This window comes from Berghia stephanieae, chromosome 2 (genome assembly GCF_034508935.2).
Source record: "Berghia stephanieae isolate SIO BIC M18660-M18661 chromosome 2, UCSD_Bste_1.3, whole genome shotgun sequence".
Classification (NCBI taxonomy): Eukaryota; Metazoa; Mollusca; class Gastropoda; order Nudibranchia; family Aeolidiidae; genus Berghia; species Berghia stephanieae.
Window position 1 is genome coordinate 92,505,745 of NC_088361.1, and position 19,414 is coordinate 92,525,158.

The 19,414-nt window shown below is 34.2% G+C and overlaps 1 protein-coding gene across 1 annotated transcript; it reads left to right on the forward strand.

Moving 5' to 3' along the window:
- The first annotated feature begins 5,531 nt into the window (after positions 1-5,531).
- LOC144965865 (3-ketoacyl-CoA thiolase B, peroxisomal-like) lies at positions 5,532-18,556 on the forward strand. Its single transcript, XM_078901672.1, has 13 exons — positions 5,532-5,635; positions 5,915-6,097; positions 6,975-7,068; positions 7,635-7,689; positions 8,131-8,210; positions 9,054-9,096; positions 9,454-9,555; positions 10,860-10,940; positions 11,406-11,502; positions 12,141-12,231; positions 16,035-16,214; positions 16,604-16,805; positions 17,171-18,556. The coding sequence occupies exons 2-13, from the start codon at positions 5,933-5,935 to the stop codon at positions 17,247-17,249; spliced, it is 1,269 nt and encodes a 422-aa protein (XP_078757798.1). The 5' UTR covers positions 5,532-5,635; positions 5,915-5,932; the 3' UTR covers positions 17,250-18,556.
- The last annotated feature ends 858 nt before the right edge of the window (positions 18,557-19,414 follow it).

A 19,414-nucleotide genomic window follows, 5' to 3' on the forward strand; every position in this document is an offset into this window, starting at 1 on the left:
TGATGCTCTGACTTCTATTCTTGTAACATGATAGAAAGATGGATGATTGGGCCATTCATTGTTTTAGTAGTAGTAGTAGTAGTAGTAGTAGTAGTAGTAGTAGTAGTAGTAGTAGTAGTAGTAGTAGTAGTAGTAGTAGTAGTAGTAGTAGTAGTAGTAGTAGTGGTAGTTGTCTTTCAGAGCCATTAGGCTCTTGGAGCGGGAGTTTATCCCAGTTTCTATAGCATGAAAAAGATAATAGCAATTTGCTAGCCTTTTGATAGGGCACTAGTCAATTGCAATGTACTTTCTGCCGGATCTAACAGACCCAGCTACCCATACTGCTGGATGGACAGAGGGACTGGGTGGGAGGGGTCAGAAAAATCTCAACTTCACCCGGGATCAATTTTGGTTCCTTTGCATGTGAAGCGAGTGCTCTATCAACTGAGCAATCAAGGCTTCCAAAAATGAAAGTATAATGAGATTTGTTTAATTGGCCATAAATCAAGTGTCAGTACCCACTATGGCAAATAAAGTCAAATCTTATTGAATTTTATCCCCTTATTATATATATATATATATATATATATATATATATATATATATATATATATATATATATTATATATATATATATATATATATATATATATATATATATATATATATATTTCTTCCTTCCATTGTCCTGGAATTTTGTTGGTTGGAATTTCCCTGAGTACATAGGATCGTATCCATCTCTCGATCGGCGGTTTCTTTATTTGTCCAAATCTTTGCTATCTTGACTATCTCTGGGTGGGACATTTTATCATCCCATAGTGGGCAGGGAGATCACTGTTGCTGTATCTTCTACTCCCATATATCTGTTTTCCAACTTGGTTTCTTTCCTTGTCTTGGACTGAGATTACTTGAATTGTCTTGGCCCTGGCTGCGAAGGAAACAGTCAGCTGTATATAGGTAGACAAAACCCAAAATTTGATCACTCTCATATGATATTTCTAAGCTGCTTAATTGATAGAGCTAGTTGTCCTGATTGGAACGATACCAAAATCATCTAAATATGAAACGAAAGAGAAAAGAAAACACTTTCGTTTGCTCAAAGTTTCATTGTCATAACTTTGAGGATTTTTATTTAATGGAGCAGTGAAGTTGGCCAAAATTACCAAAATATCGGTCTCACTTGCTTACTCGGAGACGGGTTTAGACTACCTACTGTATAGTTATAGTTTTGGGAGATGATATTTTTTTTTCTTTGAAATCATCTCTCTGTTGTGTCCTGTTATATTTTTGTTTTGTTTTGAATATTATGATTTGTAAACACTTGAGTGTATACTTATGCTTATGTCTGAGTGAGACTTTTCTATGATTTCAAAACAAGTATACTGATAGTGTGCTCTTGGAATCTACCCTTTTTAAACCATTCCCCGTTGGCCTACGTTTTCTCGTGTTATTAAAATTGTAAATCTAGAATTCTTTGAATATCCCGTTTTCTTCCTTTTTACTGGGCTGAAATGACCAAAATGTGTCGCAACTCCGGAAACCCCTTTTGAAAAGCAATAAAAAACAATATTTCATGTACGTCCCTTAATTCTCTCAATTATTTGTCCTTTCCGTATGGCTTTGTTTCCCTGTCCTGGAGTTAGAATATTTGGTTTCACTTGGAGTCTTTTGTTGTGACGGAAACGGATCGATTTATCTTCTTGTGAGATGGTTTTTTTTCTTTGTGTCCTCATCTTTTTTACCTTATGTGATGGCAAGCGCTGCAGAGCTTTTTGAAGTGGATGCTTAGGCGCTATATTATTTTTATTATTATTAAGTGGTTAAGGCATTGCACTGTGATCCGGATGACCCGGGTTCGAGCCGCGCTTCAGGCACTTTCGTTTTTTTCCTTGAGCAAGATTATTAACCCCCAATTTGCTCACTTGGACGACATGGGTGATTCCTGTTGACATCAGACATCTTGTTTGATGAGCTATCTATATTCCTTCGTGGAATGCCCAGGCGACGATATCTTATGATATCGTGGCACAAAAGGCATATTTTTATTATTATTATTATTATTATTATTATTATTATTATTATTATTATTATTATTATTATTATTAGTATTATTATTATTATTATTATTATTATTATTATTATTATTATTATTATTATTATTATTACTATTATTATTAATAATAATAATAATACTATACATTGGGTGTTTTTCCCCCTACTTTTGGAGAACCCACAATATTGTGTAGTAACATCCTCCTCTTTCCAAAAGCTCTGATATGACGATCTTGTCACAATCATAGTCTTATATATTTATGACTTCCCCTTTAAGCTATTTATTAAGAAGTTCGATTTACAATCCAGTTAGCTTGAAGTAACATAATTGGGAGCAATAGTTCTTCAGAGTCATTCAGCCCATGGAGCCGAAGTTTATCCCTGTTTCTTGCAAAGTTCTTTCTACCAGATCTAACAGACCCAGCTACCCAATCACTGCTGGGTGGACAGGAGGGTCATAAAAATATTCTCAACCACCCAGGATCGATCCTGGTTGGTCCCATTGCGTGTGAAGCGAGTGCTCTATTAACTGACTATCAGGATCCCCATTGGGAACAGTTCCTGATTAAATTGGACAATTCATGACTTTAACTTTAATGATGGAGTCGATGAGTATCGCAAGACATCGTATAATATGATTTATGAATATAGTATGAATGAGACAAGAACAGGTGATGTTGAAGGGTTAATTTTCACACCCTTGGATTTTAGTACTAAATCGAAATGTGTTCGTGTTATCGACGATTTGTTCTGTATGGATGAAATGGAAATTTTATTCCATATATTTGTAGCCTTCTGATAGACTAACAAATAAAGCATTGTGAGTCGCATTGCACATAACTAAACTGTGGAACTGCGCTATCTCGTAGAGAAACATTTATCGATTTATTATTAGAGGTACCTGTTGCTTAAGGTAGGGATTTATATCTTCGCGCTATTCGGGCTAGAGGTTATGGATGCTAGCGCTAGTGGCTTGCCTGCCTTACTATATCTTTTATTCCGCAATATGTAGCGTTGTTTCTTTGCTCTGGAATGAGACAACTTGGTTTTGGCCTGGTTCTGGGTGGGATCCTTCGTCTTAATCGAGTTAGATGGACCGCCCCCCCCCCCCACCTCCCATAGTGGACAGGGTGGCACGTACTGTGTCTTCTATCCCTCTGTGTCTGTTTTCCAACATGATTTTTGTTTTTGTCTTGGGATGAGATGACTTGATTTTGTCCTGGCCCTGGCTTGGAGGAAAATAGTCAAATATATAATTTGAGTTTTGGGAGATGAGATATGTTTTTTTTTTTGTTTCGTCCTGTAGGTCTAAATCATCATATATATATATATATATATATATATATATATATATATATATATATATATATATATATATAAATATAAATATATATATATATATATATATATGATGATTTAGACCATATATATATACTGTGTCTTCTATCCCTCTGTATCTGTTTTCCAACATGATTTTTGTTTTTGTCTTGGAATGAGATGACTTGATTTTGTCCTGGCCCTGGCTTGGAGGAAAATAGTCAAATGTATAATTTGAGTTTTGTAAGATGAGATATGTTTTTTTTTTTGTTTCGTCCTGTAGGTCTAAATCATCATATATTATTTTTAGTTTAACATATAGAGGATAAGTAAACATTTGAGTGTATTCCTCTTGGCGGGGACATGTGCTTGTGTCTGGATGAGACATTGAGGTGTATGCTCTTGCAATCTACATCTTTTCCGTATTTGAACCAATTCCACTTTGTCCTACTTATTCTTGGGTGCTTTAATTGCATTTCTATAACATTTTCATATCCCATTTTCTTCCTTTTTACTGGCGCTGATATGACCTAAAGTGTTGCACAACAAACCTCTCTCTCTCTCTCTCTCTCTCTCTCTCTCTCTCTCTCTCTCTCTCTCTCTCTCTTACTTGCATAGTACTCGCTGAATTCTAGCACGCTCTCGGTAGAAGCCAGAAAAAACCCCCAACAAAAACAAAACAAAACGCGTTAGAATCCGAGTGTGTGCCGAAAGCGGTTGCTCTTGGGAGGTAACGACTTATTATGTCGATAAAATTTGGTCACCTGGCCCAGCTCCAGTATGATGTAGTGCAGAACGTGATGGAATCTTCGTGTTAGAGATCCAGCGAGCACTGTGATACCACTCGTAGACATTATTATTTGAACGGACGCTGTTTGAACGAGCCCTTCTTCTTGCCCTTTCTTGTGATGTTGTGAGCAAAACTAGATAGTTTTTGTGACTGTTCCTAAGACCTTTTTGACTCAACAAAATATGTATGGTATTCATAATCTCCATATTATATACACTGACTCAACCAAAAGAAGAATTTGTCTAATGATGCTCATTTGTGTGTGTGTGTGTGTGTGTGTGTGTGTGTGTGTGTGTGTGAGTAGAGAGAGAGAGAGAGAGAGAGAGAGAGAGAGAGAGAGAGAGAGAGAGAGAGAGAGAGAGATGCATGTGCCAGTTTTGTGAAGGGAATGATCATTAACCAAATTAGCAACTCAAAGAGTGATTTGGTATTGTGTCCAAGAGTCGGACACCGAGGATGACCCAATGGTATAGATTTGCGTACAAGACTACATATTCGGCGCATAGATGAGTCCTTGGAAAAGACTCTTTACTCGCATTCTCTCACCGTACTAATGTGTAAAATGAGTACCTGGCCGTTTACAGCGTTGTCTCTGTCCGGAAAAATGTAACATCGCCTAACAGGCGTCATGTCTCTTCCTAATTGTTAAATGTTGCTGTTGGCCAGGGACCCCTGTAAAGCGCTTTGAGCACATGTAGTGGATATTGCGCTATATAAAAGCTCAATACATTAGAACAGAGAAGTCGTGATGTCACACCTTCCTCTTGTTCGGTTCAAAACTCACTGGGAGTGTGTAACCAGTCCTCTGGGCAATGTATTAACAATAAATAGGTTACATGATAAATCATTAGGTGGCATAACTATTTTAGTTGCAGGATGTATACGCAGATTCTTGGATTAGGGGTGTAAAAGAGAGAGGATGGATGATCTTTATTGACGACCAGCATTTATTTTTGTTGAGTCAAAAAGGTCCTAGGGACAGATGCCATCACTCTGAAATCAGAAGATCAATGCACAAGGTATGTATCCAGTCTTCCGGAAGCCGGGCTTTACACTTCCAATCAGATTGGAACCAGTGTTTTGACACCACACGTTTGTTCCCTATTGTAAACAATGACTTGCATGCACAAACACAAACCCGCGCGTGCATAGGCGTAGGTGCCCGTAACGTGGTATGTCAAGACCATGCTATGCAGTAGGTCATGTACAGTCATAGTTTTTATGATGGTACAGAGAGGTATTAAATTTATTTTCCTTTTTTTTTTTTATAACGATTGTGACGACGACGACGTCGATGACTGTGGTTGTGATACGACGAAGTCTGTAATGGGATATTTAAGGCTTACCTTTGTGCTTACTTAACAGTCGTCTTGAAACAAATCACTGTGTCAACAGTCAAAGGTCAAAGTTTACAGTTTGATCACAAAGATCATTTCAAGTGACTGGCGTTGAAATTGAAATGATTTTATTCCTATAAGTCATAAAAAAAAAAGTATCGTAAGTTTCTTTTGGTATTTATTTTTCAAAAAATTAAAACTAGCTGTAATTCTCTAATTGTAGGTATGTTTGAGGAATTTTGCTCAGACCTGTGAGTGTTAAAATCAGGATGCTATCCTATCTACACTCTACTCTTCTCCTAGGTTTCTAACACTAAGAATCTACTGACACTGACTCCTCTCTCCCATGAATATTTTATGACATTATTTTTCTTCACAGTAAGTGCTGCTCCATAACACCCTAATTATTAATACACGCTATTACTTTTTGTGTATTTAGGAGAAACATCAATACGTGATGGCTACCAGACTTCAAACAGTTTTTAGTCACATCAGAGGATCTGACACGATCATGAAACCCCACCTTACAGCAGCCTCTAGTTATCAGGCCAAACCGGACGATGTTGTCATTGTATCTGCTTTGAGAACTCCAATTGGAAAAGCCAAGCGAGGATCATTTAAAGTAACTATTTTAAAAAAAAGTATACTTTAAATCATTCTGGTCGTTGTGTTTGTTTGTTTTTTTTGTTTTTTTTTTAATGTTTTGGGGCTTTTTTGTTTTTGTTTATTGCTGTTTGTTTTGTTTTTGTGAAGGAATATTGAATGTCAAAATTTCATACTATAGTTAAGTATTATCTTCAGTCATCAGGTGCTGGTACTGACATAGAATACTGATTAGAATATGTTGTGTGATGAAAGCATTTTCAGAAGCAAACATGAGTAAGAACAACAAAAAAATAAAATAAATATATTCACTGGGTATTGACTGTTGGATCATAAATATTAGAATCTTGCTCAGAATGGTCAAATTCCAAAAGCAGACAACTGTTCAAGGAGAGCTGTGAACAATTTCATTTAATTAAAGATATCGTGAAATGGATGATGATGCTGATACTCCAGGACATGAGTGTAAGATGCAGGCGTCAGCAAGTTACTTTGTCCGAGTTTACTTTGTGCTGCTGCAGCTATGCCTGGATTTTTCCAGTCTTCCATTGGAACAGATTGTAAAGAAAAAAATTCTCATTGGGAAAGAAGGAAGGGAACTCTATTTTATTTATTTAGTAAATTCAACGACTTCAGTTACAGAATAATCCTAACATCAATAACAACAATGACTGCTTCAACATCTGAAGTGGCAAAAATTGGAAGCAAAACGAACTTATTGTAGCATGGCATATTTTATGTGAAATGTGCTAGTGTCCTTTTATACACGTAGATATGCATAATATACAATCAATAGATGTGATTTTATATATACCAGATGTAAGCCATAGAAACAATGACCGTATTTGTGAAAACCCCAAGATATTTTTGACGATCTCTCTTTTTTTCCTTACAAGGACACTTTGACAGATGACCTTTTGGCTGCTGTATTTAAAGGTGTGGTAGATGAGACTAAAATCAACCCAAAAGATATCGGAGACATTTGCGTAGGTATGACTTGAGAGTGTCATTAAACGTTTTAATTCCTATAAGTGAGAAACGAATGATTAAATTGCATAACACTCTAGAACACATATCTACAACGTGCATGTACACACATACCCTACATGCACATATACACACACGCATACAGTGCACTCTGAAACAGCAAACTTTGACCAAAAAAAACTCAGATATAATTTTTAAATGAGTTCTTTGAATTTCTTTTTCAAATTTACAAACATTACTCATTCAGTAAAATGTTTGATCAACAAAATACAAATTTTGGTCCTGACGACTTTACTGTATGTGGGTTGTACTGTTTTTACGCTTTTCAAGGGCTTAGGCTGAGGAAAAGACTATGACTATGATTTTTCCTTTATGATTTGCAGTGGCCCATTATATTCCTTGATGCATCACATTAGATAGGTTAGATTAAGCGAAATTATCAACCAGTAGAATCTACCCCGAGTAGAATAGAATCATCGTAAGATATGTTCTTGTGAAGTGTTTTGTTGTTGTTTTTTTCTTGTTGTATATAATTCTGATTGATTTTATGATTTGTTCCATCTTTTAAGGGAATGTGCTTGACCCAAAAGCTGCTTTGATGGCAAGGATGGCTCAGTTTTTCAGGTTAGTTAAAGGCAAATAAAATCACCAAATGTTCGTTCTAATATTTGATATAAAATTCATTTTTGATTATATTCATGACTTTACAACTCGTTTATGAAATAACATTTTACCATTCTTAAAGGCATGATTTTTTTTGAAAATTTTCTGTCAATGCATTCAAAGCATGAAATTCTTGCGTACTTTAAAATGATATTTTTTTTAACACAAGAGAAATATTTACTTCTGAATCGCAACAATTAACGTCTGAGAAATGGTTGATTCATTATTATTTTGTTTGTTTATGAGACAAGACTTTGGAAAAAAGCAAAAGCATATTTGAGCATGGAAAATCATACATGAATATTTGTTTTAAAATTTCACTATGATAATAAACAACCCTTAGTTGAATTGATGTAATTACAATGAAGAAAGTAACCTTTTTTAAAAATTTCATTTTCTCAGTGGAATTCCCGAAGATGTGCCTTTATTTACAACAAACAGACAATGTTCCTCTGGATTGGTAGCGTTTATGAATGTTGCAGGTAAAATTGTTTTATTCTTGAGTTACTTATGGCACCAGTACTTTTTCTTCTCTAAATATGGCTTTCTTTGACTTTGGCTGTTTTGACAAAAATGAAGTTAAAAAATAGTAGTATATTAGTATAGCTTTTAACCAGAGCAAGAGAAACATCTTCATTTATTCATCAGGATGTCCATTGTGTAAGGCAATTTTAGGCATGTTGTGAAAATTATTTTTAAAAAATTTCATCTCTCATGGAAGATAGATCTGTTCATGAATATGATGGAGTAAAACAAAACAAAATTTAAAATAATGATAATAAGTTTTTATAAACATTTATTTGGTACATTGTAGTGTCTTCTATTTTTAGAACTGTAGCATAGATTGTTTCTCCATCGGCGAAAAGTAACATGATTTTAACTTTTTTTTAAATGAAGTATGTTGTTAAATGCTTTCATGCATTTTTTTTTTTGCAGAGTCACTTTCTTGTCAGAGATGACAAAAAAAGAAAAACTAAATTTTGAAAAAGAAAGTTAACAATTTTTTCTTTCCATTTTTATATTATTAACAATAAAGATTGTGGCACCAAAACTCATACCAGTATGATTTCAATTTTTCAAGTTATAATGAACAGGGATAGGCAAAGATTAACACTTGGCAAAATACAAAGATAATCAAGATAGTGAAACAGTTGGAAACTCTAACAGGAACATTTCAAAAGCAAAAGTAATATGATGTTATCTTTAGAAAATGTTACTATCTTGAGAATTTCATATGCATATTGAATTAAATCATCTTCATAATACTACTTTTTATTCACGACCTCATACACAAATTTTACTTTCATATCTTTTCCCTAACACAGCCAATATCAAAAGTGGGGTATATGACATCGGTTTAGCTGCTGGGTACGTACTTTTTTTTTTATCATGTGTGTGTGTGTGTGTGTGTGTTTGTGTTTGTGTATTTTTTGGGTCTGTGTACTTGTGTCTGTATCTTTGGTGTACTTATTGCCATTTAACTTCTTTATCCTAATTAGTTTTCAAACATATCGCACGGTTTGTTGTAATTTGGTTTTAGTTCGATTGACTCAGATTTTCTGTGGTGTATGACTAATGAATTTTGAGAAGTCTTTTGTCAGCATATCAGATGTTACTTGTATGAAAGATTCGTAAAATCACTATGAATTTTATTGCTCATGAGGAAAAGTTCTGCTTTTAAAAAATTACTTTTAATTAATCCAACCATGTTTCATATATATTCAGAGTTGAATCCATGAGCAATAACCCAATGGGGGCTGATGGTTTCACGCCAAATCCTAAGATGGGAGAATGTGAAAAAGCACAGGATCTTCTTATCCCTATGGGGTAGGTTAATTTTTGATTGATCATATGATTTTTTAGAGATAGGAGGTGTGCTCTTGCGTTGTTTATTGTCTTTTTTTTAGATAACACACCTTTAAGAATATGGATGGGTCTCGATTTTGTGGATTGGACATGTATGCAAAGTTGATATTAAAATAAAAATGAAACAAATGAAAAGTATGGAACAAATTAGATTTTAAAAAATCAACAATGCTTCTGAGCTCAGTAATTTTAGGAAACTTTTGAAAACATCTCAATTCAGACAGGCTTTTGAGTAGCAATATTATTTGCATTTTGTGTTATCTATTGTCTTTGTTTGTGTAGGGCCTTAGAGCTCTTTATTTATTCTGCGCACTGTATGAATTAATTATTACATTACACTACACATTACCCTGAACAAACCTCAATTTACCAATGAGAATTCACTTTGTGGAGTGGATTGCTCAGTATTTACCATGTCTCAATGCTTGTGAAACTCAACAGAACAGCTTTTGTGAAATAAAAAAATAAAAAACTTGACGCAAGCATTTATGTAGCGCAATATCCACTAAATCTGCTCACAGCACTTTACATGGGTCCCTAGCCAACAGTATTACTTAATATATGGGATGAGACATGACACCTGTAAGGTGATGTTACAATCTTTTTTGGACAGAGACAATGCGGTTAACGGCCAGGTACTCATTTTACACCTGAGTACAGCACTAGAATGTTAGTAAAGAGCCTTTTCCAAGGACTTAACTATGAGCTGCTAGGGACAGGACTTGAACCCTGGACTTTCCAGTTCAAAGGCAAGTGTCATACCACTAGACCACATAGCCTCACAAATAGCCTGTTTTGAAAAAAAAAGTTAAGTTTCTGAGCAAAAAAACTCTCACTCTGTCGTTTTTTTTGTTTTCTTTACTTTTTTTTTTTTTTGTTGTAATTTGATAATCATAGGACAGAATCATTTTTCTTTTTGAAAGTTACAACCAGATAAGGAATGCGTATCAAAACATTTTGCCTAGGAAGTTGGTTGCCAAAAGGAATTTGTGATTTTCGGCTAAAGATATTGTTGTCTGAATAATTATGATAAAACTGGCTTGCATCATGAAAGTAAAAATATTAACATTTAGAAGTGTATATTTACTGAACAAAATAGTTGATTAACTGATTTTATTTATCCATACCTTTAGGTCAATATCATCATCATTGTCATCATCATCAATATCATCATCATCACCATTATCATTATCATCCTCATATCCATCAAATACAGCATCTTAAACATAATCTATTATATACAATATTATCAACATTGTACACAGGGTTACATCAGAAAATGTTGCAGAAAGATTTGGGGTTTCTAGAGAAGACCAGGATACATTTTCATACAACTCTCAATTGAAGTAAGCCATTGATATTAGCTGATTTTAAGATTTGTTGTTGTTGTTGTTGTTTTTTCATTTCTAAGAACAATCGGAGCATATATATTTGGTCTGTCCCTAAATATATAAACGAATAAGAAATAATAAAATTTGTATATCCTTGACGTAAAGCAACTAATACTCAGATTGAAATGTTTATTTTTAAAACAAGGGTAAAGCTGTTAAAGCAAAGAGAAACCCGGAAGGACAAGGGAAATGCACTAAAGTTACTGTCCCACTCAAAAAAGACATTGCTAAAATGCTGAAAATTTTAGAATCAATCACCGACAATTTGTCTACATACATCGAAATTGGGTTTTTTTTTTGAGATATGCATTTAATGGGAAAAGTAATTCACCATTTTACCTTGAATAAAAAAATAATGATAATAATGATATACTTAAAAGCTCAAGTTCTGTTTTTAATGTAATTTTAATTTTTTTATAGAGCTAAACATGCTGCAGAAAAGGGACTTTTCAATGATGAGATTGTTCCAGTTACAACTACTATTTTGGATAAAAATGGCGAGGAATCTACTATAACAGTAAGTAGTAAAGGATATTAGATGTCGATTTTCTGTTCTTTATTTATTTGCATTTCAGACTGAGGTATTGAGATAACTTCCGAAATACTGTGGTATAGTTGATTAAAAGTAATAGAATTACTTAAAGCAAAGCGATTGTGGGTTCCAAAAGCTTGGAGTGGCTGAGGTTTGTGTTCAATTTAAAATAGGAGTAACAGTGGTCCCAGTAGTCCTTTAGAGCCAAATTGAGTTGGAAATTATTCATATTTCAGAAGCAGGGCAGTAAATTGATTGGACAGTGGTCTATGAAAAAGAAATTTCTCCATTAGGCCTAACATTGACCCAATTGCTAAAATCACTACTATATGACTTAAGTGTCTTGACAAAAAAAATATCTCCACCCCCCCCCCCCCAAAAAAAAAAAGAAGAAAAAAACAAAAACGAGCTCGAGTGGTTTCGGATTTTGAATCAGTTCCATTAATATGTCAGCTCAATGCTCTGCGATTTTAGTTATGATTCAGAAAGCATTCAAATAAATACAATTCTTCTTCTTTTAAAAGCCCTTCTATTTATTTCGAATATATAGTCATGTGAGATATCTTCTCTGTAAATGAAAATTTCTGAATGATACTGGCATTTTTAAAATCCTTTCTAACTAGGTAAATAAAGATGATGGAATCCGAAATACAACAATGGAGGGACTAAAGAAATTGAGACCAGCTTTCAAACCAGATGGCAGCACAACAGCAGGTTCTATTATTTATATAACATGATTTTATTATCAATCTCTAATACATGTCTTTTTTTACTGGTAAGACAATAAGATATTTGTTAAGATTTTAAGATCATCACCATTATCAAAACAGAAAACAGAATTGGAAAAACAGGAAATTGTTAGGAATTGGCAACTCATGCATTTGTTCACAGTGTTGAACAGGCGAGCTTTTAGTCCTCTACCTGCGCCGCGGTCAAGAGGTCATTCACTCCATCAAATTCCCGACCAGTGCAATGGGTTATCTCCCCTGATACTTAACAGATTTGTTACTGATATCTGGTTAAATTACAATCGCTTTTGCACAACCACTGTCGATTTTACCAATTTAAACAAATTGGCAACACATTGAGAAAACTTTGATCTGTATTTTGGTACCAAACACTCTATCATTAAAATGATTGTCTTTGAGATATTTTGCATTTAGATATCAGCACAATTTCGATTATAGTTTGTTAAATTTAATTTATTGATTGCGTTATTATAAGCAAACGAGATGATAAAAACTCTCAAAACTTGCTCTAATCGATGGAGGAATAAAGTAACCTTTCATTCATTCCCTCACAATTTGTGCGTCGCTCTTAGTTCTTTGATGATATGCGATAAAATCTCGGTGCAGCTGTTCGATTTGTTATGCATTGATCATTGCTGGTTCAGAGGCATATGGATTCCGGTCAAGATGTCTTCATCACACAAGTTATATTCAACAGGTGCTCACACGAGTTTAGCTTAATATTATATGAACACAATTATATTATCAGCTTTTAGTTCCACTAGTTACAAACGTGGTCAATAAAGAACACTAGAATAAAGTCCGAGTCGTTTCATATTTCAGTTGTATATATTTGAAGTTTACTTCCCAGGTTAAAATATTGTTTCAGTACTTTGTGGGTAAAAAAAGAAACCTTGTATAGTTTGTAATTATTATGATGCAATGATCAATATATGATTAATTAAGGGTGATCATTTTAACTATTCGTGATATAAACACGACTTAACGAAGGGACAAAGGATAAATAGTAACCACATCATAAAGAAATGTATATATATATATAAATGTTTGTGTGTGTGTGTGTGTGTGTGTGTGAGAGAGAGAAAGAGAGACAGAGAGAGAGAGAGAGAGAGAGAAAGGGATAGATAGATAGAGAGAGACAGGGATAGATAGATAGAGAGAGAGAGAGAGAGAGAGAGGGGGGGGGGGATGGTACGACCCGATTGATGGACTGATCATCTGATGAAGAGGACAGATGAGGGTATGGATGAATATATGGATGGATCGATAAATAGATGTTGCAATGGTGGATGAATGAATGGATTGATAGAAGAGAGAGAGAAGAGAGAGAGAGAGAGAGAGAGAGAGAGAGAGAGAGAGAGAGAGAGAGAGAGAGAGAGAGAGAGAGAGAGAGAGAGAGAGTTTCATTAATGAAGGACAAAAGACATTGGTTTATAACTGTAAAAGTCACTCTGTTGCCTCCAGAGCCTCGTGATTTACACGTGACATATTTTGTGCTGTTTCCATACTTTTACATAACGGGGCTGCTATTCTAATGTCTACCTGTTGCTGTTCTTTATTCTTTTTGCGTTTTTCAAGAAGGTTGAACAAACATTGCAATCACTGATTTATTTTGAATTTACTTCATGTGATGACCATGGACTAGTTGCTGTTGTCAATGCTTTCCCTCATATTTGTTTTTAATCGCGTTGTCTCTGTCGGAAAAAAAAAAGAAGTAATATCGCCTAGCAGGCATCATGTCCAGTTCTACATGTTACACGTTGCTGTTGGTCAGTGACCAGTGAAAATTGCGCTAAATAAAAAAGCTCAACATTACATAGTCTGTCATGACACTTGTAGCGTATAGTTTTGAGGGCTTTTTAGCATTGTCATTATCAATGTCCACATTGAAGATGAGATAAATAACTGGTTTTAAAGATTAATATCTAGTATTAAATCCTGAAACAATTATGTTTTGAGATTCGTTTTATTTTCTTCTATGTTTCTTGACTTTTCTACAAAGCCTACACAGTTCATTCAAATGTTTATCATGAATTTTTTGAGTGTGCTCCATGACTAAATGAAATTTAAAACATCATAATAAATTCAATTTTGTTGACGCACAGATGGAATTTTAGCAACTTATAGTTCAATTATAATAGATTCTATTTGTGGAAGAATAAAAGTTATTCTATGACTCTGTTTGAAGAATTAAATTTTTTATTGGAAAAATGAATGCATTTTAAATTACAGAAAAAAGCGGTCTATTTAGGATTGAAATATCACGATCATTATATACAGCACTGGCATAAAATACATATGAATGGAAAAAGGAAATCTTGATAAATATTACAGAGTAAAGAAATTTGTGTTTAAGCTCATTGTGAAGCGATAACAAAGAGATGAAAGTGAACATAAATCTACTGGTATCACCCGATATCACCGTAACTGAACTCACTGGGGGATTCCCCGTAATTTGGCAGGCATGACCCCGGGTCAACCTCACTTCAACTAAGTTACCGCTCAGACGATATTTTCGTTACTGTGTGTTGATACTGGTACTTTTTAAAATTGATTACTAAGCTGTTAAAGCTGTAAACTGTAAAAAGTAATAAACAAAAATGAATATAACAGCTTTGAAAAACGAACAATATATCAAACAAGGAACGTTTTGGGTTCAAAACCCTTCTTCAGACAATATCAAAAACAATAATAACATCAATACAACGCTTAAAATCCAGGCAGACAACAGAAAAGCACATGCTAAATACTTTGATGTAGTAATGTTTTTCTTTTTGTTATTGGCTGAAGAAGGATTTTGATCCCGAAAAACACCGTGTTTAATTTTTTTTTGTTGGTTTTTTTTTTTTTTTTGTCGAAGCTGTTATTTTAATTTTTGTACAATATATTTTTTAAAAAATTCCTTTCTAAACTTTTAACACACCAAATACCAAACGTTTAACATAATGTTGATGCAGTATTTGGAATAAAACGGTACCTCATGATTCAATAGGAAAAGAAGATAATTTTATTTAGAATCACATAATTTTACAAAGAACAAAATAAAAATCTATCGACCAACTTGTCAGAAATCAGAGACTTTTTGATACAATGGTATTCCAAATTGAATTGTTTATTTTCTATATATAAATGTCACACCATATGTAAAATGCTCTGATAAAACGGAGTGATATATTGGAAAACAGTAACTAAATGCATCATTTTCGTATTATGTGTGACTGAAAGTAACTATTAGGAAGAGTTTTCAGTATTCAGCCAGAATATTAACAGTTTGTGCAAATATGTCACTCCCTTGAATTGAATGAGATGAAATAAGTCTAGTTTAAAAATAAATCTTTTTGGTAAATTTGATTTTAATTCTTCAGATTATTCAAATGATTTTCTCCATGCCTGGCATTCCTGCTCCTTTATTATCTCTCTAATCCAATACAGTTCAATCCATACTATTGTAGCTTCAATAGTGAAGATAGATGCAGCGTTTGTGTGGTGTGGGATGGTGTTAGGTATTTGCTCTGTATCACAATAGTTATGTCATGTTTTCTACTAATTGACAAGTAAATTATTTATAACTCAGAATTACTCAAGTTGTTAGGAAGGGAATTCCATAACCATATTCTGCCAGGGGAAAAAGGATTGAATGTGTGCATTCACTCGGGAGTGGGGTAGCCGATAGCTGTGCTCCTTTCTTGATTTTATTTTAGCCCTGAGATTTGTGTTTGTTTGAGTTTATGAAATATAATTTCTCTATATTGAATGAATTCTTGACAGGTAATTCAAGTCAAGTGAGTGATGGAGCCGCTGCTGTGTTGTTGATGACACGCCGAGAGGCAATGAAAAGGGGTTTCCCCATTTTGGGCATTCTGCGCTCCTTTGCGGTCAAGGGATGTCCACCTGATATCATGGGGATTGGACCAGCTGTAGCTATTCCATTAGCTTTAGAGAAAGCAGGTATGTAGTCCTTTAGAGTCATTAAGCCGGAGTTTATCCTGATTTCTGTAGAGTGAAACAGACTATAGCAATTGCTTGCTAACCTTTGGATAGAATGTTAGTCTATCGCAAAGTACTCTCCACCAGATCTATTAGACTCAGTTACCCAATCACTGCTGGGTGGACAGGGAGGTCAGAAAAATAATATTGACTTCACCTGGGATTGATCTTGGTCCCCTTGCATGTGAAGCGAGTACTCTACCAACTGAGCTATCGGGATCCTAAAGCAGGTATAATGATATAATTGATTATTATTATAAGAGAATAAATATTATAAAGTTTTAAGGGTTATAAATACATTTTACAACGAATGAGTGTTAATAATTTGTCTTTATTTTTCTCCATGCCAGGTTTGACAGTAAACGATATTGATGTTTATGAAATCAACGAGGCTTTTGCCAGTCAAGCTTTGTACTGTGTACGTAAACTTAACATTCCAGTGGAACGTGTCAATCCAAAAGGTGGTGCTATAGCCCTTGGTCATCCCTTAGGATGCACAGGAGCTAGACAGATTGCAACTCTCCTACATGAGCTGAAGAGAAGAGGAAAGAGGTAAGAGTATGATATGAAAGTAAAATGGTTAAAAGTCATTTCTCTCCCAAATAGGATAAAGTTTGAAGAACAGTTACTCAGCTCAATTGTATTAGGTACTTAATATTTATTGGTTTTACTGGTTTACTGTTGATGTTTTTGTCTCCACCTGTATCTAAAACCAAGTGCTACTACTTCTACTACCACCACTACTACAACTACTACTACTATTCCTACTATTATTATTTTTTCTTAAATACTGTACAATTAGTTTTATTTATGATCATCATTATCGTGATTATCACCATCAACATCATCTTTATCATCATTTTTGCTTTTAATTCAATAATTATTTGATGTTTAATACATATTTATTGAATTCCCAGGGCTCACGGTGTTGTGTCTATGTGCATTGGGACAGGAATGGGAGCTGCTGCTGTTTTTGAATACCCTGGCTCATCTTGACAATTGCAATTTGAATATGGAATATATTGAGAGTACAAAAATGAAAAGATTACTTTCTAATGTTTTTTTCTTTCGCCATTTAATTTTTGAAAAGGACTGTTGATGATTATAAATTTATATAAATATTTATACTGTGATATTATTTTTTTTTGACTACAGTATTCAAAATCTTGTTTTTTGATTATTTTTTTATTTTTTTAAATATTAAAGACAAATGTTGTCAGATATAATGCAACCTCTCTATAATAACATTGTTGGGACTCGAAAAAATTATGTAATGGAGAGTTTTCATTGTAGTGGGGGCAAACGGTATGATGTGTGGACCAGTAAAATTATCTATCTTTATTTTACTTTAAATAAATAAGACAAAACAGTGACATGTAGATATCATAACTGATCATTATATGATCACCGATCGGATATTAATAATAGGCTGATAGCATTGTCTCTACAAGCCAAGGAGGAACTCGTGACTTGAAATCAATGGCCAGCCAACTCAGGTGTTTTCATTGGTGATGAATACAGAATTAAAATTTCATTGGTCAGAAAGCAAGTGCTTTCATGGGAAAAGAAATTTTGTTTTCACTGTCAATTTGAAATTTTAAGTTGCCGATCCCTCCAAATTGATGTCGCTATATGTTTAAAAAAAACTAATATACTGTAATGATGCGTTTTTAAAAATTTACTGATGTTATATAGAGGGAGAGAACTGCACTTGGACACCATTTCACCATAGAGAGAATGTATTAATAATGGATGTCAGTATAAGTAAACTGAACCGTATTTATATATAACAAGATTGTGGACTGAAGACCTTGCGTCAAATTAAAGTATTGAATGATTAAAAATTGCATTTCTATTACTTGTTCTGATATTTCATTAGAGGATGTGTACCCTGTGTCTTATTCAGACATTAGAGCATGAAACAGATTGTGTGTAAATTACTCATTTAAAAATGTGAGCTTCTATATTGAGCCACATTTAACTCAATCCTAGAAATTTTTGCTATTTTTCAAATTGAAAGAAAAAATATTAAAAATGAGCATGTACATAGATAGTTTTATTCATCTATCATTAACATGCAAAAACTAAAAACATTAGCTTTGATTCTAAGCCTATAATTTGTCTCATAAAAATGAAATAAATAGGCATGAGGTAAAAGTAACCCGAAACTACGGATATAGTCGTTGTCAGGGTTGAGTGAGTTATTATTTTTTTCTTTTCTTTTTTTTTCTCCAGATTTTTTTTCTGCTGGTGTTAAGTGGCCCAGATTCAGTGAAGAAATTAAAATACAAACTAATCTATAACTATGCTTTAAAGTTTTCTATTCTGTTTGATTGGGGGGGGGGGGGGGGGGGGGGGAGAGGCTACCAGACTTTAAGAAAAAAAATAGGACAAGGGGAATAGTTCAGAGTTTATGTGTCTGTCTCAAACTACATTAAAGTCTCATCCAGAAATTTAAAAAATATCCTCTCTACCAAAGAATCAAAGAGGGGTGGGGGAGTAGAAGAATAAGTAATTACAGTGGAATCCTGAGAAAGCCAAAACCAATAGGACCAGAAAGGTTTGGTTGACTTTAAGGAAGGTTAACTTTACCCATTGTCAACAGAGAACAGGAAATTTGGGACCAACAAGAGGTGATGACGACCGAGATGTTGACTTTATGAAGACTCCACTGTAGTAAGTCCTTCAGAGTTCTAAGGCTCTTAGAGCTAAAAGTTATCCAAAGTTCTGTAGGAATTTAAAAAGCCAGCATCAATTTCTTGCAATCCTTTGGTTAGGAATCTCCTCTATATCGAACAAAACTTGGCTACCTAGTCACTACTGGGTAAAACGAGGCCAAGTTTAAACACCGATAAGATCAGGAATTCATTGCAGCCTACTTGCATTTGTTTTTTTTAGTCCCCTCCTCCCCCCCCCCCCCCCCCCCATTCCCCACGAAAAAAAAGAGGGTTTTAAAACAATTTTTAGAGATGCAATATTGACTTCTCCGTTGTCAGATCAAAAAAGTTACCAAACCATTTCTTCACCCTCTCTTTCTCAATGTTTTAAGTTAACTTGTATTACCTCTTGTGCACAACATGGACATGTCTCAATGATGATGATTGTATTGGTCATGATGGTGGTGGTGATAGTTATTGAAATGGCTTTCCAACAACGTCAGT